Raw genomic sequence first — 26,308 nt, forward strand, 5'->3', positions numbered from 1 at the left:
GAAGGTTAAGTATTATATATATTATTAATAGATAGGAAGAACTATCAACAATATTTTTAACGGTGTGTTTCTCACTCATAACTAGTTTTAAGCAGTTTCAGTACGAATTATATGTCTGTCTACGTTAGATATTAAGTTGAAATGTTCATATCGGATTATAGGACTTCTTTAATTTACTTTATGACCAAAATAACAGATAGAAAGTTCGATTGTTCTCACCGTTCTGTTTGCTAAACTTAAAAAATACCAGACATCTAAACGGCCCTTTACACACCGCTTACCGAAGCCATTGGGCATCCCAACCAGAATTCCACTACGTAGCTTGACTCTAGGTCGTTGTCTCAATTGTATGGTAATTGTTTTACAACAGGCAGAAGTGCGGTTATGCTTCTCGCGGCCTTCGACACTGACCACTTTCAATCATTTGGTTCGCGCGATGATCTGACATTTACCCGGTTTGAAACCCGGATCACTATTTCAAATTCTGTCGTAGTTGCAAGAGACTACATCTGGCAGAGTTACACAATGCAACGAATATTTAATAAAAAAAATTGACACCGCTTATTGCATCTAAAATTAATGATGAATGCACATTCTTAGAATAGTCATCGTTAATTAGTTTATCCATTAGGCTATTGTGTATTTCAACTGTTTTCAATTGTTGAGTAGAAATATTTCAATATTGACATTGAAAACAAAATCAAAGGAACTAAATATTTATTATTAAAACATTCACGTACGAGCGATTAGCCTTGTGTGATTGGTGTGAACGGGATTTTTGATGTTTATTTATTTATCCATAATGTTACGCGCTCTTTTTGCATTTTATATTGACATTTGTTACAGATGCTTTTGGGTCTGTTTACTTTGTCCGAATGTTAAGGTCGGTCGGTGACGTTTGTAGTGACATTTTTATTACATGAATACACTCTATGAATGAATATTTCTTTTATCCATTAAACTCTTACTTTTTAGTGTGATGTGTACTCGTCATTTACTATAGAATTTTCTGGATCTGATTGATAAGTAAGGGCAATCCCCTTGCTTATTTGAAATGGGTTTACTAAACTAAAAATAATTCTTGAAATTGTTCTTTGGAAGTCTCACCTACGTAGTCTGATAGGTGCTGTTTGTTCTTATTCTTCTTTTTCTTCTTAATTATGGCTCAGCACCATTCGTGCGTTGGGCCAGTGCTGTCTGTTGATGCCATCCGAATTTGCGTTTTTTGTCTTGGGGTAGGTACCAATTTCTCATGAAAATTGTGTATCTACCATATGTTTTTAGTCGAGTGTAATAAATAGCTCATGACTCGCTTGGTGAGAAGCGGTTTACGGTATTTTGCTAATTTTTAGATAAAATAAATTAATTATTTTAATAAGTAGACAACGTCGAAACCGCGGGCTTATGGTATTAAAAAAGGATTACAAAGGGAAGTATACCTTAATGTTGTAGGCTCACTTATTATTACCTTATCTCTGACGTTTACAGCTATGAAAGGATTATATAAACAAAACAGAAATAATTATATTAAGGACAAAATGAATGAATCCGTGATAATCATGATCAACATTTATAGCATTTTTTACATTTTAATTAGGTATATTTTTGAGAACGATAAAGTAATTCACATTTATTTTAACTAAAGATAAAACAATTTGTACAGTTTAATCTTTCGTTTATAATTCTAATTTAATACTATAATTTCAGAAAATTTGAATACGTTATACATAATTAGACGACCAAAGTGTTTATGCTGATATTTATATATGTTTTAACTAGCGTCTAATTTTCTATAATATAATCTTACATTTGTTTTGCTTTACACACAGAAATAAGTAGAGGCTTGGCAATTTGTTTACTTGGATTTTCATCCTCTTGGTGAGAGAATCCCAGGTGTTAGATATACATATAAGATACAAAATAAAATAAAAACGCGTTTGAGTAAACCATCAAAGTAATTGTAATTGCGATAAACGTAAGGGAATACAAAAAGGAATTCTAAAAAAAATCTTTATAAATAAAATATATTTTCAAGTAGCCTTGTGAATATGAAGGCCATCCATTTTAAGGCCGAACGTACTGAACCATAATCTACTGCCACATATACATTTGTACATACTACATAAATTATGAAATTATAACAAATACTATTAAACTATTTTTTTAGATATTGAGTATTCGAATCAAATTTATTATTCAAAGAGACTTTTTTGGCTTGAGAATTAAACAAAGCAAGCAAGTATACGATACCGAAACTATTATTTATTCAAATAGATCTTTTTTTATGAATTTCCACATCATTCTGAGAGGAAAAAACGAATATGTTGTTTCCAGGGATATCATTTAACGATTTGTTCTACTGTAATTTTTGAACGTGTACCAAATAGTTTCGTAACATGTGAGCCATAAAATAGATTCAAATATTTATTGTTTTCTCAACATGCAATAAACTTTCCGTTGTGACCTCCAAAACGTAATGTGTGTGTATAATATGGTAGAAAACCACCGAAACGATTGTCCCGTAGTGGATGTAACGTGTCTCATTCGGATCACGGCCAGTTTACCCTGACATTCGCTAAACTTGACGTTCAGTTGTAAAACGGTTCGAGTTCTTTCACCAACAATCGTTCACGCATTCGGCACCGGCATTGCCCAGAGTCAACACACACTGCTCGGAAATATGTATTTCATGTGAAAAAATTGGTTGTTGCAGTGAAAATGGAAGCGCTGAGTAGGCTTGTGGCGGGCTACCATGACCTGATGGATAACAAGAGCGATCAAAGAGTCAAAGATTGGTTCCTCATGTCCTCACCCTTCCCCACCTTGGCGATATGTCTTACATACGTCTTCATCGTCAAAGTAAGTCATTTAAAGTAATATCAACCAAAGTACTAAAAATTAATTTAATTATTAATAATTTCAACCATGCCAAAGGCAATTTTTTTTTTATTGCTTAGATGAGTGGACGAGCTCACAGCCCACCTGGTGTTAAGTGGTTACTGGAGCCCATGGACATCTACAACGTAAATGCGCCACCCACCTTGAGATATAAGTTGTAAGGTCTCAAGTATAGTTACAACGGCTGCCCCACCCTTCAAACCGAAACGCATTACTGCTTCACGGCAGAAATAGGCAGGGTAGTGGTACTTACCCGTGCCGACTCACAAGAGGTCCTACCACCAGTAATTACGCAAATTATAATTTTGCGGGTTTCATTTTTATTACACGATGTTATTCCTCACCGTGGAAGTCAATCGTGAACAATTGTTGAGTACGTATTTCATTAGAAAAATTGGTACCCGCCTGAGATTCGAACATCGGTGCATCGACTCAACACTTATGCACCAGACATCTTATCCATTAGGCCACGACGACTACTGTCATTATTGTCATTAATTAACTGTCATTATGAATGTTTCCACTGGAAGTTAAAGCTATTGTTAATATGTTATTGCGTTTCAAACGCGAACAATAATTAAGTCCGTGATTTTAAAGAATGACTCGTTTTAATTGCTATTACATTAAATTCGCATATTTTTGAATGATTCATGAGTTGTTTTCTGACAGGTACTTGGACCGAAGCTAATGGAAAATAGGAAACCATTCGAATTGAAGCAAGTTCTCATTTGGTATAACTTGTTCCAAGTTATATTCAGCTGTTGGCTCTTTTATGAGGTGATTCTATTTTTTAATATTTTTACCTCATAATAATGTTTATTGATTCGACATTTACTGAGTAAAAATTGCAACAGTGAGATGCACCATTTCGAAATGTAGCCTTCTTCATCGAACTTGTTTGCATCGAGTAGTAACTGTTTTTTATTCCCATTTAATGTAAATAGCTTTTATAGTTCATGTATAGTAATAGTTCTTTTTAAAATAACAATGAACTTGAATGGGTTTCGCAGCTTCATATTTTTTTTATTTTTTTTTATTGCTTCGATGGTTGGACAAAGCTCACAGCCCACCTGGTGTTAATTGTTTACTGGAGTCCATAGACTACGACATAAATGCGCCACCCACCTTGAAATATCTAATATATCTAAGGTCTCAAATATTTACAACGGCTGCCCCACCCTTCAAACCGAAACGCATTACTGCTTCACGGCAGAAATAAGCAGGGTGGTGGTACCCGCACGGACTCACAAGAGGTCCTACCACCAGGAATTAATACATTAAGTAAACATATTGTGATAATAAGCATTACAATATGCATTTACCTTTATATGCTTTATATCCGTGCTGTGCTTACTAATAAGGAATTATATTTTATAGAGTATAGTCAGTGGGTGGTTCACGACGTATAGTTTCCGATGTCAACCAGTGGACTATTCAAACACTCCAGAAACATTACGGGTAAGCTATAAATTCTAATTATTAATAATGCTATTTAAAAATGTGTACATTTTTATGTTTGTTACTCAACCGGTCGAAAGTATTTGGATCAAATTTCGCACAAAATTACAGGCATTAATACGTAGAATACATAAAATACCACAGTTTATTGATGGTTTGTGATTTTACGTACCAACGAATTTACAAATCGACTGGTCGCTTATAAACCAGAGAGTGACACAAGAAATCTATGCTAATATTATAAAGCTGAAGAGTTTGTTTGTTTGAACGCGTTAATCTCAGGAACTACTGGTCCGATTTGAAAAAATATTTCACTGTTAGATAGCCCATTTATTGAGAAAGGCTATAGGCTATATAACATCATGCTAAGACCAATACAAGCGGAGCACCAATAAAGAATACTCCAAAATAGTTGTTTTTTCTTTTTGAGAACTTCCGCTGCGTGTGCTGCAGAAACGGTTAAAGTTTCGCTAAAATAATTTATGACAGAATTGTTCCCCTTTAGAAGATCTAAAAAAAAGTCCGCGTCAGCATATATCTCTATGTTATTGTTGGCTCACTATAACGTTTTTTATGCTAATCAAATTTGTTCTAAAATAAAGCATTATTTGTGAACTATTCCACGCGGACGAATTCGCGGGCAAAAGCTAGTTATTCATAAAAAGCATACTATGTGTATGTATGTATTTCATTATTTATGAATTTTTTAAGCGTAGGTCACGTCTAGCGTGAAATTTATTCTAAACTGCAAATGTTCAATGGAATGTCAGAAGCACTGCCAATCAAACTGTCTGTTGATAGAAAAAGTATCAATTTTATAAGCGTTGAAGCGGCCGTAGCCCGCGGGCCAATGGGTAATATACTCATATCGAGTACGTTACAAGTTGGCAACATAAATGCAGATTCAATTCTTAGGGACAGATTAATTTTTAAAAATAACACGTACTTTACAAACTTATTTTCAAGAACGATTTCCACGACTTTACTCCTTAACATCATATAATAATAATATTAAACTACCATAATTAAAAAAAATTGCAAATTATTGCTGCAAAGTAATCATTTGTAATCTAAGCCGTCGGTCGACCTTATGCCTCAGGGATTTATGTTTATTTCTAAATACTGAATAATAACGTATCGTAAAATAATTTCAAGTTGAAAGCCGCGAATTGTATGTGAATATTTTTTACTACTTTTGTTTCTTTACTTCTAAATAAATAAGAAATGAAGTTCTGCTTAAAAATTTGATTAGCAATATTATTTGTGAATAAGTCTAAGTTAAAGATAAAGGCACATCGCAGAGCACGTGGAAGCGTTGATTTATAGCCTTTAAATTAATTAACACAGATCAATCAGTACTTTACTTGATAATAAAATAAAGGAAGTTTTTATTTTTTAATAAAAAAGTATGTGTTGCCTGTTATTGATATCTTAAATGTTAATTATAATTTTTTTTGCAGACCGTCAACGGCTGTTGGTGGTATTACTTCTCGAAGTTTACAGAGTTCTTTGACACGGTGAGTTTTATTTTTTTGTTGATGTAGAACCATCCAATTTTGTTTTTAGTAGCCTTATTACGTAGTACCGCAGATCACTTACACGGTTATTTTATATTTACAGCGTGTACGCATTAGCAATACAAAGGACTGTTTATCGCCTTTGAATTAAGACCTCCTTGATATTTAAATGACTGGACAATAACTATAACTATCAAGATTGCAGAATAAGGTCGACATTTACTGTCTTTTATCGATTTCGTTGTGCTTACTAGTAAACAGGGCGTAAGGGAATCATTCACAAATAGCAATTGTGTACTTATGTACTTAACTATTTAAACATAAATTGAATACACATAGTCGTTAGAACTCGAACATAATCGAACAACTCATTAGAATTATTATTTTTATAATAGGTATTTACCTATGAAGTTGCTGTTTTACAATAGTGGCCAACGTAATTTATGTAGGTATAGCTGGGAATAAATTTTAAATTTAAATTAATTTTATTTAATTAACATGGAATTTTATTTTTAATTCTGTCATTTGTTTATTGAGTAGGGTGTTATTTTCAGTACATTTGTATCATTTTCATCAATACAATAAAAATAAGTAGGCATTATGGACTGCGAGTTCCGTCGCAGTAGCAATGCCGCCCACACAAACGGTTTATAATATTAATGACGTGTACGGAGTGAACATATATTTGCTTGCAAACTAATGTCAACAACGACAAATTAGAGGCGATATGGAAAATGACAATCCACAATCAACCACTAAGTCAGCAATAGCTTTCAACATTAGCATCAATCATTAGTACAAAGTTTGAACAATTTCTTGGCAGGAAAAAATTCAATACCAGAGAGGCAATATAAAATGCCTTTGAAGGATTTCTTGGCTCCCGTGCATCTGATTTCTTCAAGAAAGGCATTGAAATATTATCGCTGCGTTGGCAGAGATGCGTCGATGCCATGGGTGTATACTTTGATCGAAAGATTTTCTATTTATTTATAAAATTGTCCTTAACTTTTTTATATACTAAATGAAAACATCAAAGGTAAAGACCTAATATTAGCCCTGTCCATCTTCATAATCATCGTTTTGGAGAACGGTTGCTTTCGACCCGATATTTATAGTTTTCATTGTCAGTCTTGTACGGGAGGTCTCTTTGATCGGTACATTCCTAGACACTATATATACACTATGCTGCACTATGCTGCACCATCTGTTTTGTTGACACTTGCATTTCATAGAGAAAAAGGTATTTTGCTTTAAATAGTACTTAGAAAATACAGAGAAATAATAATGTGTTTATTTAAATTTAAGCAAGTACATTTAAAGCTTGCGTTTTTAAAGTACATAAAGGCTGTATATTAATATAACAAGGCTGCTTTTATTACATACTTCCTGTTAAAATTGTTCATATAGGCGAAGGAGGCTAAAAATATATTGTAAATTTATAATGGACATTTTCATATATTTCCCTAATATTTTCGAAACATGCACTCATGTTGAAATAATTCAATATTCTTATTTTTACTATTATTATTTTATTGCTAAGTGGGGCTAAGTTGGGACGAGTTCATGGCCAGCCTAAGTAATCATTGGAGCCCATAGACATCAAGAACGTAAATGCCGCCATCCAGCTTGAGAGATCAGTTCTAAGTCTTCCAGTACAACGGCTGACCCACCCTTAAAACCGAAACGCATTACTGCTTCATGGCAGAAATAGGCATGGTGATGGGATGCGGGTTCACTAGACGCCCTACCACTAGTAATTGCGCAAATTAAATTTTTTGTGGTCTTGATTTCGATTACACCATGTTATTCCTTCTCCGTGATAGTCTATCGTGGACAATTCATAAGTGCGTATTTCATCAGAAAAATTGGTACCTGATGCGGGAGTCGAACACCAACACGCTAGATACGAATGCACCGGGCGTCTTATTCCACTCACGATGATTGGAATAAGACGCTGTGACGACTCAAACTATTATAATATTAAAATTAGAATTTTTAAATATATACGTCTGTGTTTGAAGCCTCCTCCTCCTCGCGTCGTTTCCTTATTGCTGAGGGTCGTGACCATTATAATTCGACATGATTTTACTCCCTGTAATGTCCCGCCAGCGCTTCCGATCATTGGCCGCATGAAGGGCGTCGTGGAATGGGATCTCTAGTGTGGTGCGGATTTGGTCGAACCACCTTGTCGGACTGCGCCCGCGCGGTCTCTTTCCCTCGATCTTCCCTGTCACGAATAGTTTTTCTAAGCTATCCGGTGTTTTCCGAGCAATATGACCGAAGTACTTGAGTGCGCGACGAAGGCAGAGTGTGGACAGTCTAGTCTTGATCTGCAGTTGATCTAAGATAGACAGATTGCTTCTCTTCGCTGTCCAAGGTATCCGGAGCATTCTTCCCAGCACCACATCTCAAAAGCATCCACGCGTTTGCGATCAGCCGCTTTAAGGGTCCAGGTCTCCGCTCCGTATAGAAAAATGGAAAAGACCAGAGTGAGCACCAGTTTTAACTTTGTTTTCTGGGTAATGTTACGGTCCTTCCAGATTTTACCGAGCTGGGTCATGGCTCCCTTTGCCATTCCAATACGCCGTCGTACTTCAGGTTCGCTGGATCCAGTATTGTTAATGTTGGAGCCTAGGTAAATAAAGTTGTCAACAAGCTTAAGGTTTAGTGTTCCACTAAGCTCCAACTATTTTGTGCGATCAACGACCATGATTTTAGTTTTGGATCTGTTGATGGCGAGCTCCATCTCCAACCCTATGTGCTCCATCCTGTTCAGAAGCTCTGTCATCTCTGCTTCTGTTGTGGCAAGCAGAGTGGTGTCATCTGCGTAGTGCAGGTTCGTCACTCTGACACCACCTATGGTTATGCCTCCATCCCAGTTTTCTAGGGTCTTACGCATGATGTATTTATTCGCCGTATATATTAAATAGAATGGGTGACAGGATACACCCCTGGCGAACTCCTCGTTTGAAGCCTACGTGGCCTAAAAGATAAGACGCTTGGTGTGCTCGTATCGAGCGATGAAACATTGCCAGTGTTCGAATCCCGCAGGGAGGTACTAATTTTTTAAATGAAATACATTTTTAACATATGCTTAAGAATTATTTCCACGATGGAGAATTGTGTTATAAAGAAACACGTGAAAATTTTAATGTGGGTAATTACTAAGCAATTGAGACATAGACTAAGCGTCACGGTGGATGGCTGCATTCACGTTATGAAGTCAATACGTTCCATTAAGTATTTAAAACCAAGTAAAACGTGAGCTGGTTCATCCTTCTAAGCTTTATATATTTCCTTTCCACGATCTCATTTAACTGATATCTTTTCCCTCGACTGTACATCTGTTATTGTAACACAAACATCCCTGTTGGTGTTTGGTCATTAAAATATTATGTTCACGACAAGTAGGTACAGTGTGAACTCCAATTCATATTTATTTTCATTATGTCATCACTAAAAAAAAATGTGTTGCCAAACAAGTGAAGCTACCTCATCCGAAATGTGATGAAATTACGTTTTTAAACATAATCATTGTAACTTTGTGCATATATTTAACTATTAAATTCCCGAATACGAATTCTTGTATGATAAAACAAACTAAACAGTACCACTAAAATAGTTATAGTACATTAGTCGGTGAATCCGTATTAAGAGTTGGCGCGGATAAATATCACCTTCATACCTACTGTTTTTACGAATCCATCATGCGTTTCGTGTAGTAGGGCCCGGAAATGCAGAATAACGCTGTCAAAGATGTCATAATGGAGATTGCGAGTGTAACAGCATTGCGAAGTCTATTGGCCAGTTATGATAGAGGAACCTTCAGCTCTTTTGCCTATTTGCAGCTGTAACAACCTCGTAAGGGCTTAGTCGCCGTTATTCAGGGTCTCTGGTATTATGCCCTATGAAGTTTTCGCTTATTTGAATGAATATGTTAGAGGAAGCCTGAAATTGGCAACTGTGATAGAGAAGCTGAGAAGTGCGCGTTTGGGATGGTATGGACATGTGATGAGACGAAATGAAAATGAGGTTGGTAAGAGAGTGTTAACTATGAATGTGGAATGATATAGAGGAAGAGGTAGACCTAAGAAGAAATGGATGGATTGCGTGAAAGACGATATGGGTAAGAGGGGAGTGAGCGAAGAAATGGTATATGATAGAAGAGTATGGAAGGAGAAAACATGTTGCGCCGACCCCAGGTGACTGGGAGAAGGGCAGGATAATGATGATGATGAAGTTTTCGCTTATTTGCCTCTTCTCACTGTCAAGGTAGACAGCCGTCATTAGGGCCGAGCGTTTCCGCAACGAACGCGGCACGGTGGCCTAGAGTTATTAACATACCAATAGTATAGTTATATATGTGAATAATTCGTTTACTTCCTTGTTGAATATTCTAATGAGAAATCCACTGTTTTTTTTTGAATCACTTACCAACTAAAATAAAAATGCAAACATGCCGGTTACAATACAAAAACCATTGTTAAATTTTATGGAAATATAAAATTTATAATCGTCATTACATTTGAAATTTAAAATAACAGATTTGCGCAAAGTATTTCGATGAAAAAAAAGGATCAAAAAATCGAAAAAAAATACGATGTTAGTTAATTAAAATTAACTTTTGTCTTGTTGTATTCTCTAGTTCTTCTTCGTGATGCGCAAGAAGTTTGATCATGTGTCAAAGCTGCACGTCATTCACCACGGTATCATGCCAATGTCCGTTTGGTTTGGCGTCAAATTTACACCTGGTAAGTACAAACTTTTGATTTTCTTGTAATCTTTCCACCACACCAACTGCAAAACATTGTAATGCAGAATAGAATTGTATCACAATTGATGACAGGTGGCCCGCTTCCACTAAGGTTCGTGCTTCTTTATTGAAATATTGTTTTTTTACTGTTTTTAATATTTACAATAAATTCACAGTATCATTTGTACTTAAGCTACTGGCCAAGATAGATAGCCAAAGAAATATTGTTCCGAACTTTTGAACGATCGTGGATTTTCTTCTTTTTTTGGATACAAGTGCACGGGCCACCTTAAATTATATGGTTGGTTGGAGTCTTTAGACAATTGTATTATCTAACGAATGCTCTACCATAAAAAATCGAACGTGTGTCTATTTCTTAGCATAAATAGGCATGATGGTGGAACCGAATCAAACAAGCTTTCAATATAACCTACCAAAAGTACTCGTAGTGTAATGTTTTATAGGTAAACATTAAATTGCTTGCTCCGTTGCGATTGATTCGCAAATTTCACATAGACACAACATTTTCTATTAGCTTCATTTAAATAAAGCAGTGTAATGTGTTTACGGAACTGAAATAAATTGTTAACTTTACATATTTGGTACATACTTTTTATTTTAATTGTAAATTGCTTACAGCGATTTAAAAAACTATTTCTAATTAGATTCAATTTACCTTTAAATAGATTTGAAATTACGAATAAAGAAAAGAAAAATGTTATTTTTTCTAAACTAGTGAGACCATCTATTCTGCTTTGGCAACGTTTATGATAGGTATATTGTCTGAGATATGGCTGTGTTTTGTTAGAATTACTAACGCTTGATCTGTAATACCTTTATCTTATTACACCAGACTCCTTCCCCGACATACTAATAAAATCCCTATTTAGTATCAATTCAATCGAAAAAGCGACGTGCTAACCTCAAACATTAAATTGAACGGAAAAAAAATCCACAAATATTTACTTTCAAATATTGCTTAAGCTGCAATTATAATACCTAACGTAAACTGATGTGCAAACGAGCAACTTGATGAATTTCTTTCAAACTTTTATATTATTTTCTGTACGCGTCTGCTTTTTTCTTCTTCAGTTTGAATGGGCTAGAATAGTTTCGATGACGCTTATGATGTGCTTGCACGATTTCGTATCCTTTTGACACAAGTGATCAGTGTGTTCGTCTGCCCTTTTGAATAACATGGACGGAAAAAACGAAATTTAGCCTTTGTCCTTTAGGATAACTTAAGATTAACTTAAGATAAGAGCTTTTTCTATTGATTTATTCTTTGTAATTCTCTTTACTACTCTTTAGACAGACGACAACTGTGTGAAGTTTACTTTGTTTAAATGTCAGAGACTCGCTTAGAAGTTAATGTTAATGAACAAAGTGTTAAGCGAGTTCCACGTAAGTAAACATCTGAAACCCGTTCTATTTACTTTGTTGCACTGTTTACTAATGCGTGTTTGAAAACCTCGATTTGGGGACCATGGGCGAAGCAAACCATAAAACTATGAGTTGAATGTCTTGCTTAACAATTCAAATAGAATCGAAGATTAAAACAAATTAACATCATTTGTAAATCAAATTAATATAACATAGTAACTGGTTAGAAATAGTTTGAAAGAAATGTGTGACTTCAAAAATCTTTGTTTGATCCGACCATTTTGTATAAACCATAATAACAATTTATATATTCTTTATATTGGATCAAGTTAATTAATGATATATTAGTTATATATTTAAAATGCCGTGCGACATCGGAGTGGACTCATTTCATATACGCATAGACTCAGCCCACTGAGTTTCTGTCCGGATCTTCTCAGTGGGCCACGATTCTATAGTATAGATCCAGGAAAGTGACATTTTATAAGTTTAGGGCTAAGCTGTTACTGTTTCAGATAAACTCAAATTATGCACACAAGACTCGCACGCTACTTATTGTACGTTAATATAATAGTATAGTACCAGGTCAGAAAAAATCCGAAATAACAACAACGCGAACGCACAGAATACAAATAAGAAAACAAACAAACCTATATAGATTTTATATCCTAGATTAAGAATGAACGGACTTCCCGTAAGCGGCAATTTAACCGGTTTCTTTTTTTTGTAAATATAATCATCTATAAAGACTGCCAGTTGACTACGCATTCTATAGAATATTGGATAATCTAAATAGCCGAATACTTACATATACGTAGTGTATTTTTTACATGTTTATATTAGCACAGTATATCACGAAAGTAAACTTGCGGAATACGCTGCTTACATCTGTCCAAATTAACGCTAGTTTTTGTGAAACGTAGATTGTTGCCCACTACGAGTATCTAAGTAACTTCATGTATGTGTAGGACGTTTTTTTTTTTTGTATTCCAAACCTACCTGTTACCTTAGGTTATTTGTTCCATCGGTATTGAAATACATATTTCAAATGAATATCTGTCCAAATTAAGCGCGATTATTGCGTACTATTGATGTAAGTCGAAACATTTTCGGTGACTTTTGGAACGAAGTTCCTTGCGGCAGGCTTGGAGGAGATAGGAATTTTGCTGCGCGACCGAACTGAAAAAAATGTGATAGTAAAAACCGTAAGAAAAAGTCCGTGGAATAAGGCCTTGTTTTCCGCACAGCGATATTTAGCTGCGCGATTATTTACTCGTAATTCTTTTTTTTTTTTTTTATGTGGAACTTCGATCCTATCCGGTGTCCTACGACACCACACATCTTTTTATTTATTTATTCCGAAGTATGTATAGGTACTAAGTTCACTATAACTATAATAGATTTACGATCAGTCGTTAGTGAACGTGAAAACGTTTTTGAAATTATGGGAATAACAAACGCGAGATTGATTAAATTCTAAAAGTAATATAGTTTTAATTATGTCTACGATCCGAATGTAATGAATACATTTGATTTGTTAAAACTGAATCGCCCACTTGCGCTAAATTTCGAAGCACATTTATTTAAAGTAATTATGAGTTTATGGCTTGCTCAAGTTACACTTGGTTGTGAATTTTTTTTTTTTGCGATACCTCTTTCTTGTCTCTGACATTGTTGTGATATTAAATATGGATATAAGTTATAATATATAGGTATAAATATGGATATGGTTATAAGTTACATACACAATATAGAGAGAGGGTGTAATGTTAGAGTAATATTTTTTTTTATTGCCTAGATGTGTGGACGAGCTCACAGCCCACCTGGTGTTAAGTGGTTACTGGAACCCATAGACATCTACAACGTAAATGCGCCACATACCTTGAGATATAAGTTCTAAGGTCTCAGTATAGTTACAACGGCTGCCCCACCCTTCGAACCGAAACGCATTACTGCTTCGCGACAGAAATAGGCGGGGTGGTGGTACCTACTCGTGCGGACTCACAAGAGGTCCTATCACCAGTAATGAATCGAATATTATTTAAAAACATATCATCAAGACACATATGTTTTAGACATAATATCACAGTTGATAGTTATATACTATCTACACTAACCGTTATGTTAACATGATTTACATTAAATCCGTTAGCAGTAAGAACACGTTTTGTCTTTTTAAAACCAGTTTGACGATAGCTGAAATGATCGCAGAAAAAGTAATTATGTAAAGTAATTGATATTTAATAATTATTTTTAGTCATGTGACTTTCACACCTTCCAAACTTTACCGCATTAATAATGTTCATAAAATGCAAAATTTTATATTTGTGTTCTTCTATATAATTATTAAATAGGTATATTTTTGTAGCTTATTTTGTTTATTTTTTCGTGTAGGATACAAAGTTATTCTGATTGTCGAAATTTTGTACAGTTCAGAGATTCACTATACAAAATATACCGAGTACCTACTGATTTCGAATTAAAAAATCGATTATTCATTCAATCATTTATTAAAACAAATTATTATTTAACAAATAAAACACATTATTATAGGGAAAAAAACACGACAGCGTAAATTAATCTCATAGATTATCAATCAATCTTGAATAATGTCAAGAGCGAAAAATGTGTGCTCATTGGATATTCAATTCTTTAATTAAATTTAAGCGTTTCAAAGCGTTAACGACCTAATGAGTATAATATTGACGTAAAGTGATAAGACTAAGCCAGGTTACGAATCTTCCGGTTAATTTGTCTTCGAAGTCAATGTATACTAATTGAGGTTCCAAAGTCTTCTACAACTCTTCCATTGCACTAGTTGGTTAGACAAGTTCACACTGCACATGGTTTGAACTAGACTAGAGGTCCCGCAGTAGTCGAAATTCGACTATAATTAATTGGAATTGTAAGTTTGTACACTATTATGATTGTATTTTATACTTCTATAATCACAAATTTCGCCAAGCCTACACTATAAAAAATATTAATAAAGAGAAACAATATTTTTTTTATCTATTCTCAATTTGACCACAGACGTCAAGAATAAAAGTTTGACAATAAATAGTATGCATGCGTGTTGCGTCAAATACATGGTATGTAGTGTGTGTAATGTTTTCTTTATTGATTTAATGTATCTTTTATGCATTATTTAAAAACAAAATATTAGCATTGTGCACTTCTTCTCTATATTCTCTATAAGTGTGGAAAATTTCATACTCCTCCGTCCGCGCAATTTTCGTAAAAAGGGATACAAAGTTTTTGCTTCACGTATTAATATATAGATAATAGACCCCATAGCGTAACGTAAATGCCACTATCAATCTTGATGTATGACGTCGATAGCCATATAATAAAGAGTCTCCACTACTTTTATTTATTTATTTTTATTGCATAGATCGATGTACGAGCTCACAGCCCATCTGGTGTTAAATGATTACCGGAGCCTATAGACATTTACAAAGTAAATGCCACCATCCACCTTGAGATATAAGTTATAAGGTCTCAGTATAGTTACAACGGCTGCCCCACACTTTAAACCGAAACTCATTAACGCTTCACCGCAGAAATAAGCAGGGTCCTACCCGTGCGGACTCATAAGAGATCCTACCACCAGTAATTCAGCAAATTATAATTTTGCATGATTTTTACACGATGTTATTCCTTCACCGTGGAAGTCAATCGCGAACATTTGTTAAGTACGTATTTAATTACAAGACTCGGTACTAGCATGCGTGATTCGAACACCGGTGCATCGCAAGATACGAATGCACCGGACGTCTTATCCTTTAGACCACGACGATGTCAACAACTTACTTAGCATTTCATCGCAGTTGTGTTGGGGTATGCCTACGTAAACATGTCCATAAATACACACGTCCTCCCCACCTGGCCTCCCACGAAACTGGAAAGGCCTTCGGGCCACCGTTAATCCTTCCATCATAAAAAGAATAACATTATGCGAATAACATAACGAAAGAATAACATTATGCGATAAAAATCAAATTTCCATTTATAAATCTGCATAACTACTGGTTTTAGGGCGTTCACACAGAGATGAAGTCTCTTGTTACCACGTCATAACAATTAAGATGAAAAATATTTGTTTTTTTTTTAATGCGCTCGACAGCTGGTTATGATAATCGTAAATTTATTTATTATGATTTATTTCTATACATTTATATGATAATATATGCGATTGACTAGGTGGCGCAGTAGTTAGAGCTTCTGATTGTTGCGTCGAGGGTCCTGGGTTCGATTACCATATCGGACAAACATTCGTGTGATAAACAGATTTATTTGATCTTTGTCTGGGTGTTTATTGTCTACTAGTTAAACGTACATAAATATGTACATAATATATAAACCTTTGGTTTCCACATACATATTGTATACATACATAACACAGGGAATCCTATTTTGGGGCCGAATGACCGCGCGTGACTTATTCCTGGTATTATTTATTTATTGTTAGTTGAACTGTAATATATAATACCAGAATCTTAAGATATTTAAAAGCGAAACCAACCAACCGTAAGATTAAATTAATAAAGCGTTTTAAAACGTCTCGGCGTAAATCCGAGAGCACACTATAGGTATTAATTATTAACAAGTACGTCGCACACAGTCGTTGATATAATAATTGACGTCTTAAAGAAAATTTCTACGTCGACAGGGAATCCAAATATGTTCTTTCTTTTTAACGGCTGCTCACTAAACGGATGTGAATATTGATGATGTCACGGATGCTAAATGGAAACTGCAAACTTATATTCGTACATACAGGTTGCTAGAATATACTGTCTATCACACTTTGAGATGGTTGTTGAAAATCTTTGTAATTTTCGCATAGTCATGTTTAGATTTAGCATTTTAAATAGCTTATCACTACGCTGTTATGATGTGAATCGTGCTATTTACTTACAAAATTGCTGAAATAATTGGGGATTTCCCTCCGTTTTTATTAAGATCCATTATCTCCGAGGAGCAAGCAATAAAGTAAATTGTTTCCGTTTAAAAAAAAACGTAATCTATCGAATATTGTGAATTTCGAAGTTCAAGCGTTGTTTTTTTTTAATATTTCCACTTTTCTGCCCGTTTCTGCCGTTTGTTTAGTCGGTTTTCGATATTTCCAGAACGGTTACACCGCCACATACAAAAAAATTACGAACAAAAATTAATTAATTCAGAATCGGTCAAAGTTTCTTTTCTTAAGCTTGATTAACAATGTAACAATTATAGTTGACACGGGCTACTTGTGGCTTCACAGTTATACATTCTACATGTTTACTTAAATGCCAAAACATCAATGAACCAACCCAGTTGTCCTTGTATTGAATACACAACGATCAATAGGTGATTTGTAAACAAATATGAATGGACGCATCAAAAGTGGTTTTCTCATTTATTAATCTCAGTCGGTAATGTTGAATATATATTTGGTAGTAGTAGTAGGCCTAAGAAACGCTGATTGGATATGGTAAAGGCGGATATGGAGGAGAGTAATTTCACCCAGAAGGATGCCAAAGACCGGGAAAAGTGCAGGATTTTAAGTAGGAAAGCGGACCTTGGTATTAGACCGGGAAAACGCTAGGAAGAAGAAGAAGAAGAAGAAGAAGTAGCAGTAGGATACTGAGCTGTCGAGTCATCGTGATGTTAGAAGACTATCGGAGTCCAACTTGAATGTTACCGTTTATTCAGAAACATCATCTCATATTGTCAACTATTAGAATGATGGATATCCTAAATCACACATGAAAATATACAGTATGGCAACCCCTAGTTATCTTAATCTACTCCATCATCAGCTAGCAAGAGGAACCATTCTTGAACTAGACGCATCCAACGGATACTTAGAAAATTTCTTTAAAAAAAACCTTTGCTGAAATATTTATTCCTTGTTAGTTTGCGTATTTTATGTGTTTGCTTTGTTTATTTAAGTTGGTTTGAAACGTATATAGTTGTTGTTGACTACAAGGAAAGTATTATAGCTATTGTAGCGATAAGTAGCGTGGGTGTTGTTTCAATAAACTGAGTTTTGGGGTATCGATAAATCCACTGAGCAGATGAAATAGCTCGGTAGACCGACGGTCCGAATTTTATTGTTCCGAACTTTATATGCAAATCTATCTTGAAATTGTCGTTAGCGTGATTCAGGCATCTGTCAAATATATTGTGTTCTGTGACAGCTAGCCTCTACACCTATGCTCCTTAAAAGATAACATCACAAAATGACATTTAAAATGTATGCCACGCATAATACATTTTACGGAGACATACAGAGAAATATGATTAACGTCATATACCTTCCCGTGATACATAACTAGGCACTTAATCCATTCATTCAATTATTTGCTCGTCATAAAATATTTAAACGAAGTGGACTCGAAACTTCTATGAGCGAGGATAATGCTTCACTTACAATGATTTATGTTGTGTGAGCAAACTGATGAGTGTGCTCGAATGTTGTAACGATTATTTGAGAGCCATTAAGCAAACTAAGTCAATTCATGTGAAGAATATTCTAGATGCGATATAATAAATTGAGCAAAAACATTTCGACCTTAGAATGTTTGCTCAAATAGCCGGCAGTTCGTATGACGTTTCGTCATTATTTGCACGAGTAATACGTTCAAATAATCTCACCGGACGATCTAAGTTCGTTTTTGATCCTCATGAAGACGTAAAACTTTGTAGTGTCTACGTCAGAAGCGAAAACAAACTAGGAAATTATAGCTGGCCCATACATACTGGACAAACAAAAAATATGGCTCTTGAATTCGTGGTGTGCTCATAATGAAAACGCATATTTATTAACCTTGGCATTAATTACATATATCTTGAAGAAGTTCGTAATATTATGCTTTAATAATTTTAGTGGTGATTAATTTTAAGTAGGAGTACAAAATCCGGATAATTATTATTAATCTCCTTGAACAAAACAAAAACGACCTACACAATGTAGTATAAAATTATGGTTCGGTGCCATATGATATTGGACGATACTGGTATAATATTTACAGATTTAAATATATATTTAAAAAAAAAAGATTCATAATATATAACCTTTTGAAATATTTTGTGGTGTGATGAGATGTAAAACTATTTAAAAATATATTGTAATCCTTAATATTAGCACGAGCTGGAACTCTAACCAATGAACAATTAAATGAACCTGTTTATGTTGGAATAATCAATAAAATGTTGCAAAAACTTCTTTAAATGAGGGTCGCACTTCGCGACCCTCATTTAATAAATCAAATTATAAAAGTACGTAAAATTTTGAATAAACTGGCTTAAGGTAAAATTTTACCGATTTAAATGTCAATGACCTCATGAATTAGGTACATTACCTTTATTTTATAATCATAGTATTTATAGTTAGATATACATGGACCTTATAACTTCCTTAAATTGAAATTTTCTTATGTTTGTTAATTTAGGTAATGATAATTCTAATACGTTTCCCATCAGCATTTTACGTCTGCCACATGCTTAGATCGTTTACTTTATCTTTACTTTGTAATCATGAAAACTGGTAGATTAATCTAAAATATTTTGTCTTCTTCATTTTTTAGATATTAAAGGGATAGCAATCTAGATGCATACTTAGTACATATATTAACTTTCATATTAAATCGTGAAGTCAGAAAGTAGATACAGATCTATAAATAAAAAACTTAACCATACTGAATTTTGAATTACGTAGTACAATTTTAGACCCTGTGATTCATGTTTTTTTATCGAAAAGAAATAAAACATTCAATTCGTTTTATGTTTTATTTTAAGTCAAACGATGAACCCAAACGCTAACCCACACAAATATAAAACCTTCTTTATTGCCAAAAAAAAAGTACATACTCCGGATCATTATCCAGTTTTATTTTTTTTGCAGGTGGTCACTCCACATTCTTCGGTATGCTCAATACTTTCGTACACATCGTAATGTATTCATATTACTTGCTGGCAGCCCTCGGACCGCAGGTTCAGAAGTATCTGTGGTGGAAGAAATACCTAACCGCTCTTCAAATGGTACGTTTATTAACTTTTCTTAAATGATAAATAAGGAATTAAAAGTTGTACGATTTATTAAAGGAGAGCTAAAAAACCCCTTTTTAATTCTCCATTCGAATTATTAACATCATTTTGAGGTACAAATTCTCAAGGCAGGTTGGAAAAAAAAAGGTTGGCGACAGATAAGATAAGTGGTTGTAATTTAAAAATATGTATTATACAAAGAACTGACAAATAACAAACCGAACTAGAAATTAAAATATTTTATTTTATTTTGCCTTGTATTGTGATAAGTCCTTGATACGTGTGCAAATTTTAAGGTAATCACACGTTTTAATTTTGATTAGAATTAGTTAAATATATACATAAATTATACGATAAAAAGATTATTGCCACTCCGCCTATACCCAAAGGCAATTGGAGACATTAGTAGATGAAAGGGGTTAAGTATCATTTTTAAGATTTTTGAGTTTTTACATTGAATGAAGGTGCTTTGTGCCTATAAACCATATTAGACCTTAAAACTCGTTCAGACTTAAAACGTGTGAAACATGCACGTGATGAAGGAATTATGTATGAAATTCTATCATATCCCCTTCATCCAGTCATGTCTCCAATAATGTAAGTTATACCATGGAATCAACATCATATTGTATCGTTTCCGTTGCGCTTAACAAGAACAAGATTATTAGTTTCTTGAACAGTATCTCTCTCTCTCTCTCTCTCTCTCTCTCTCTCTCTCTCTCTTTCTCTTTCTCTTTCTCTTTCTTCCTCTCTCTTCCTCTTTCTTTCCCTCTCTCTCTCTCTCTCTCTCTTCATCTATTTTCTTAAAGTGGTTTTTAGGTATTTCAAAAACCGAAACATCGTAGATAGTATTAAGTTGAGCATCGCGATGCATTTAATTTTAGTTGAATGTTTATGTCGAACTTCTTTTACATAAAATAATTTGACTGTGGCTTTAAATTACATAATAGAGTTTTCAATATGTTTTAAAATTTTACTAGTTAAATTGGGAGTGATCAGCTCAGACAGGACGCGGCTTTCGGGAATAAGTAAATATAAATCACCAAGATCATAGCTTAAAACAACTGTGAAGTATACGAAACAGGAGGATTATACACTTATTAAGAAATTAATCAATATTACTGAATTTATTATTATTATTATTAATACTTTATTTCAGTTATTTTTTTTTAAAACCATAACATTTTGTTAGTAATAATTACTTATAATCTATGTTAGTAACTTAAAAAATCTAACACATAACTATCATTATATACATTTTATACCATTATATGTATATATATATATTTTTTTTTTTTCTCCTTCCAAGTGCCTACTGCAAAGGCTATTGATCAGCAGTCCCTCGATCTTGCTCGATATGATTCTCAAAAGACTGTTGCCACTGTCACGAACTCGACGCAATAATAAAATATATAATAAAACCGAAGTTAATTATCTATTCGAGATGAGAACAATAAAAATGCGAGATTAAAACATAAAGGCGCTTTTTATTCATAATGTTTTTGAGTAACGTAGAAAATTGTTTTAAATGGGTTGTAGCGACACCTATGGGCGCATAGAAACAACTTTAATAGTGTCGACAATGTCTCATTTAAATTTTCACTATAATGAAAACTGACGAGCGACTGTAAATGCGATAAGTAAATTAACGGTCATTAATAGCCAATTAAATTTTCATTATTAATAGTAAGTTAAAATACAAACACTAGAGTGGCAGCATAAAAATCAATAATGTACGATAGAAATCAAAATGCAACCATAAGCAAAAATCGAACACTTGTTTTGCAACCCAAAGCATTGAGTTACTATATTACAATGTAAATAAATGATACATTACAATGTGTTATAAAAATACTGTACAAGTAATTTTTCAGAAGCGGAGTTAAATGAATGTCATGAATGTTTTTCAGACAAATCGAGCTAGCCGCTTAAGTAATAGCAAAACAACAACCTTAACAGTTAATTTCCTTTTGCAATTAGGCCATAACCGCAACGCGTGTTACTTATTCGTCTCTATATATTTTTCAAATGTTTATGACAACTTGTTCATTTGTAAGTGCATAATAATCTATCTATAATTAGTATACTTAAAAAATGAATTACTGTTCGTTAGTCTCGCTAAAACTCGAGAATGGCTGGACCGATTTGGCTAAATTTGGTCTTGAATTATTTGTGGAAGTCCAGAGAAGGTTTAAAAGGTAGATAAATATGAAATGAGTTGGAATTAAATAAAAATAACAATTATTTTTTTCCTTTGATGTGTCCCCCGTTGGACGGATTCCTTTTGTTTGTTTTAAGTTTATTTTATACAAAACTTTAGGTCTTTTATTTATCGATTGAGACACTACGAAGTCTGCGGGGCCAGCTATTTTTTTTTAAATATATATTTCTAACTTATAAATATTTTTCAATCATTCTAGGTCCAGTTCGTACTCGTGTTCATTCATGCGTTCCAGCTACTGTTCATCGACTGCGATTATCCACGAGCATTCGTTTGGTGGATCGGCATGCACGCCGTACTCTTCTACTATCTGTTTTCTGATTTCTACAAACAGGCCTACCTCAGGAAGAGCAAGGTAATGACTACGAAATTACATTTAACCCAAACCACCCACTCAAATTACGTATATATAACCTACAATAGTAATTTTATGATAAGTCAACTGACTTTACATGTAAATAGTTCTACAGGTCATTAAAGTAATCATCAGGATCATTAAATTAAGTTCTCTCCCGCAAATATTAACTGGAACGATGCTAGTAGAGGGGAACAGACAAAAATGGTAGATACTATTTTGAGTTCGGACTGATTAGACCACTTGTCTATATCTGAATCAGAGCAATTTTGACATTTGAAGCAAAAGCCTCTTTAGAGCATTGTGTTTTTAAATTTTACTATACGAAATAGTGACAAATATTTAGTTACGCTTATAGGGTTTAGCCGGCGAGGTAATTAGATTGAATAATCCCGAAATTGTTACTTTTAACGCATATGAATTTGTGTGTAATCTATTTATTTATTCCAAAACAGTTGCCACTACGACATGTCGTAACATTATAATTACAGTAGCCTTTTTATATGATAGCTTCGCTACAGAAACATGCAGAATGGTGGGACCTACCTGTATGGGCTCACAATATACTTTACAACCAGTAATCATATGCTTAAAATTTCTACGGTGCTATATTTTACTACACTATGAATTTATTTCTGGAAGTCGTTTGTCAATACGATTTTTTTACATACGTATTCAAAGAAATCGTTACATGCTGTCAATGCATTTATTCACGTCACTCGACAACTACTCTTGTCTTACCCGTCTGGCTATCAAGAGCAGCAAAAAAATCGACTACAAAATAAAAATGTTAAAGAATTATTCATTTGATTTCCAGAAGGCCAAATCTATGATGAAAGTGGAGGACGAACCAGTCAAGTATGAGACAAAGGAGATGAAGCTTCCACTGCTGAACGGTTTCAGCAATGGCTCAGCACTTGGTGACGTTCGGCAAAGGATGGCGGGCGCCGTGGCTTCACAGTGAATCTGCCTCACTATCTTATATACACACCCATAGAAAATGAAGCAATGGAATTGTTACATTGTATATATACATATATATGTGTGTACGATTCCACAAACTCCATTGTAAGAAACAAAGACAATATACCACAAAAAGCCTAAAAGCGGCTGCAGTTTTCGTCGGGAGAAAGCTCAATTATTTTTAAGTCATCTATTTAGTGATTTTAGTAACTTTTAGTTTAGAAATAATACAAAATTACAATTTTTTTCATCTAACTTAGCTATTTATTTTGGTGGATACGGTAGGGCTAAGGTGGCCATTGTTGACTTCGTTATTTATATCAGGGTTTTGTAGGAAAAACTATCACCAAAAAAATTCAGCTCAATCTACCTAGGTATAGGTTCTGTATGTTAATTTTTTATCAATGATTGAAACGTGTTATGAATTGAAAACTCGATTACTGGTTTGTTTCAAAAGATAATGTAAGTATTTTTAATTAATTTAAACTAAAATCATGTTCTATCTCCGAAACAAAGAGATAATAATAATAACTTGATAAAGATATCATAAATTCACACGATACATTATTTTTAGATATTAAACCATTTTGTGTAACTGAATGTCATTTTATACCAAATTATAATTTGTGTTGAAAAAAAAAACTAAAAATAAATTTATTTTTCGAGTAGGAATTTAACAACACGCAATCGCAATTTTTTGAATTTTTATTCAATTTCCTTTTTTCGCTACGTGCTGTCATAAAAAGTTATGACGTGTTGACTGAGTTTCCAACCAAATAGCTGTTATCATTGTCGATTGTTTCAGTAAGCTCTAGGCCACAGTGTGTTAAAATATTGTAATAGACTTAATTATTTAAGAGTAATTTCGAATATTTCGAAAGGTGTACAATAGGACAATCAATTTAAAAAAAAAATTACTTACCTTATTCTAAACTGACTATTGATTATTTGTGTGGTTTTTTTTCGTAATAAATTTTACTGAAAACAATTTTCAATTCAAAAACCTATGTGAAACTGCTTACGTCTGACACATTATAATTTACATGCTACACTACAATTTGCAATATTTCGTACGAATAACAAATGATTTTTTGTGCTTAGCTGTAATAACGCAAAAAATGAATATTCTATTTCTATCTATTCTAAAATCTATTTCTATTCACATTTCCAAAAGACCTCATGCTCCTTATGTTTTATTTTCTAATTCACGATAAGGGTAAAATTAGGGGAACTTTTTTACGGGTTCATTAATCGATTACAATAAATTACAATCTACTTCATTAAAGAACCTGATTTTCATAGTATTTTTTTCCATTTTTTACGAGTTTAGCAAAACCTTCAATTGTTTATTGACATTTTTAGTGATATAAAAGGATAACTGTAAAATAATTCAACAGATAAAAAAGTGAAATCAATGTAGCATTGTTTGCATTATTGTGATTTTATGTAACTTTGATTTTTTATCGAACATAAAATTCTCAACTGCCGAATCCTTTACTACTTTACTGTCGTATCCTAAATTAAAAATGATGTTAAATTTAAAACGTAGCATTGAGTGAATCACCCGTTTGCTCTCTTGTTATTATATCGAACTATTTATATTGTTACACGCGTAACAATATGTTTGTCAATAGAAATGAAAACGGTACAAAAATTACAGCAATACACTTAAACTTTGTGATATTTAATAATAAAAATAAAAATTACCATCTACTTTGTTTTATTTTATAACAGTGGTAATATGGATCCTAAAAAGTACACACATCTTTAAAATCAAACTTTATTATAGTCGATCTTCCACTTTTCTTCACTTGACGAGCTCACCGCCCAACTAGTACTAAGTTGTAAAGTTGAAGATATAGATCATAACACTGAAGGCCAACATCCCCCAAAAACATGAGTCGAATGAGAAGATGTTGCAGTCCCAATTGGATTGCTAAACGGAATCAGTATAATCGACAGTTTCAAGGCAGAGATAATTAAGACGGAGATACTAGCTATTATGCAAATGTACATATATGTCAGTAAGTTTGATTTATATTACACGATGGTATTTCATACATTGTAGAACTAGTTAAAACAATCATGATCATCGTGACCATCAGCTTACAAAAGTCCACTACTGGACATAGGCTTCTCCCAAGGATTGCCATAATAACTAGTCCTAAGCGGACCACATCCAATGCATTCCCGCAGTTGCTTAGCAGGCTGTTGTCGTCCATGTCGTGGGAGGCCTAACCTGCGTCCTATCTACACTGCGTCTTTCAGTGAGCGTTCACCACTCGAGAACTTTTCGGCCCTAACGGCCATTTGTTCTTTCAACAATGTGCTCTGCCCATTGTCATTTCAATTTCGCAATCCTTCGGGCTATGGCGATTACCTGCCGATTACCATGGCTCACCTGCGAATCTCCAAATTTCTGATTCGTTCTGGTACGAAAACTCCACGTATACTATCTCCATTGACTATGAGCCTTCTGATAAGGCTCATTATCAGCAACTACGTCTAACTACCGTCAAAGACTCGCGTTTTAAGACACACATTTTTTCCTCCTTCCCCGGTATTATCTTAGCCGGTACTATAACCAGCAATAGCGAATCTGCTGGGAACTGGGAGCCGGTGCTAAAAATCGATAGTGTGTTGACCAGAATGGCTGACTTTATATTCAGAATATGCAAAAGGTATTCGTTGAAGACTATACAAGTATACACCCCTACCTTAGCACA

The 26,308-nt window shown here is 34.0% G+C and overlaps 1 protein-coding gene across 1 annotated transcript in view; it reads left to right on the forward strand.

The window, feature by feature from the left end:
* The window catches only part of LOC101740518 (elongation of very long chain fatty acids protein AAEL008004), a 45,498-nt gene extending 20,207 nt beyond the window's left edge, over window positions 1-25,291 (forward strand). Inside the window, exons 2-9 of the mRNA XM_004931889.3 lie at window positions 2,714-2,859; window positions 3,568-3,675; window positions 4,276-4,356; window positions 5,817-5,873; window positions 10,519-10,624; window positions 19,901-20,037; window positions 22,464-22,619; window positions 23,437-25,291. Coding sequence (XP_004931946.1) covers window positions 2,719-2,859; window positions 3,568-3,675; window positions 4,276-4,356; window positions 5,817-5,873; window positions 10,519-10,624; window positions 19,901-20,037; window positions 22,464-22,619; window positions 23,437-23,583 — 933 coding nt within the window. The 5' untranslated portion in view covers window positions 2,714-2,718 and the 3' untranslated portion in view covers window positions 23,584-25,291. The remainder of the gene's footprint in view (window positions 1-2,713; window positions 2,860-3,567; window positions 3,676-4,275; window positions 4,357-5,816; window positions 5,874-10,518; window positions 10,625-19,900; window positions 20,038-22,463; window positions 22,620-23,436) is intronic.
* The last annotated feature ends 1,017 nt before the right edge of the window (window positions 25,292-26,308 follow it).

Source organism: Bombyx mori, chromosome 22 (genome assembly GCF_030269925.1).
Source record: "Bombyx mori chromosome 22, ASM3026992v2".
NCBI classification, from domain to species: domain Eukaryota; kingdom Metazoa; phylum Arthropoda; class Insecta; order Lepidoptera; family Bombycidae; genus Bombyx; species Bombyx mori.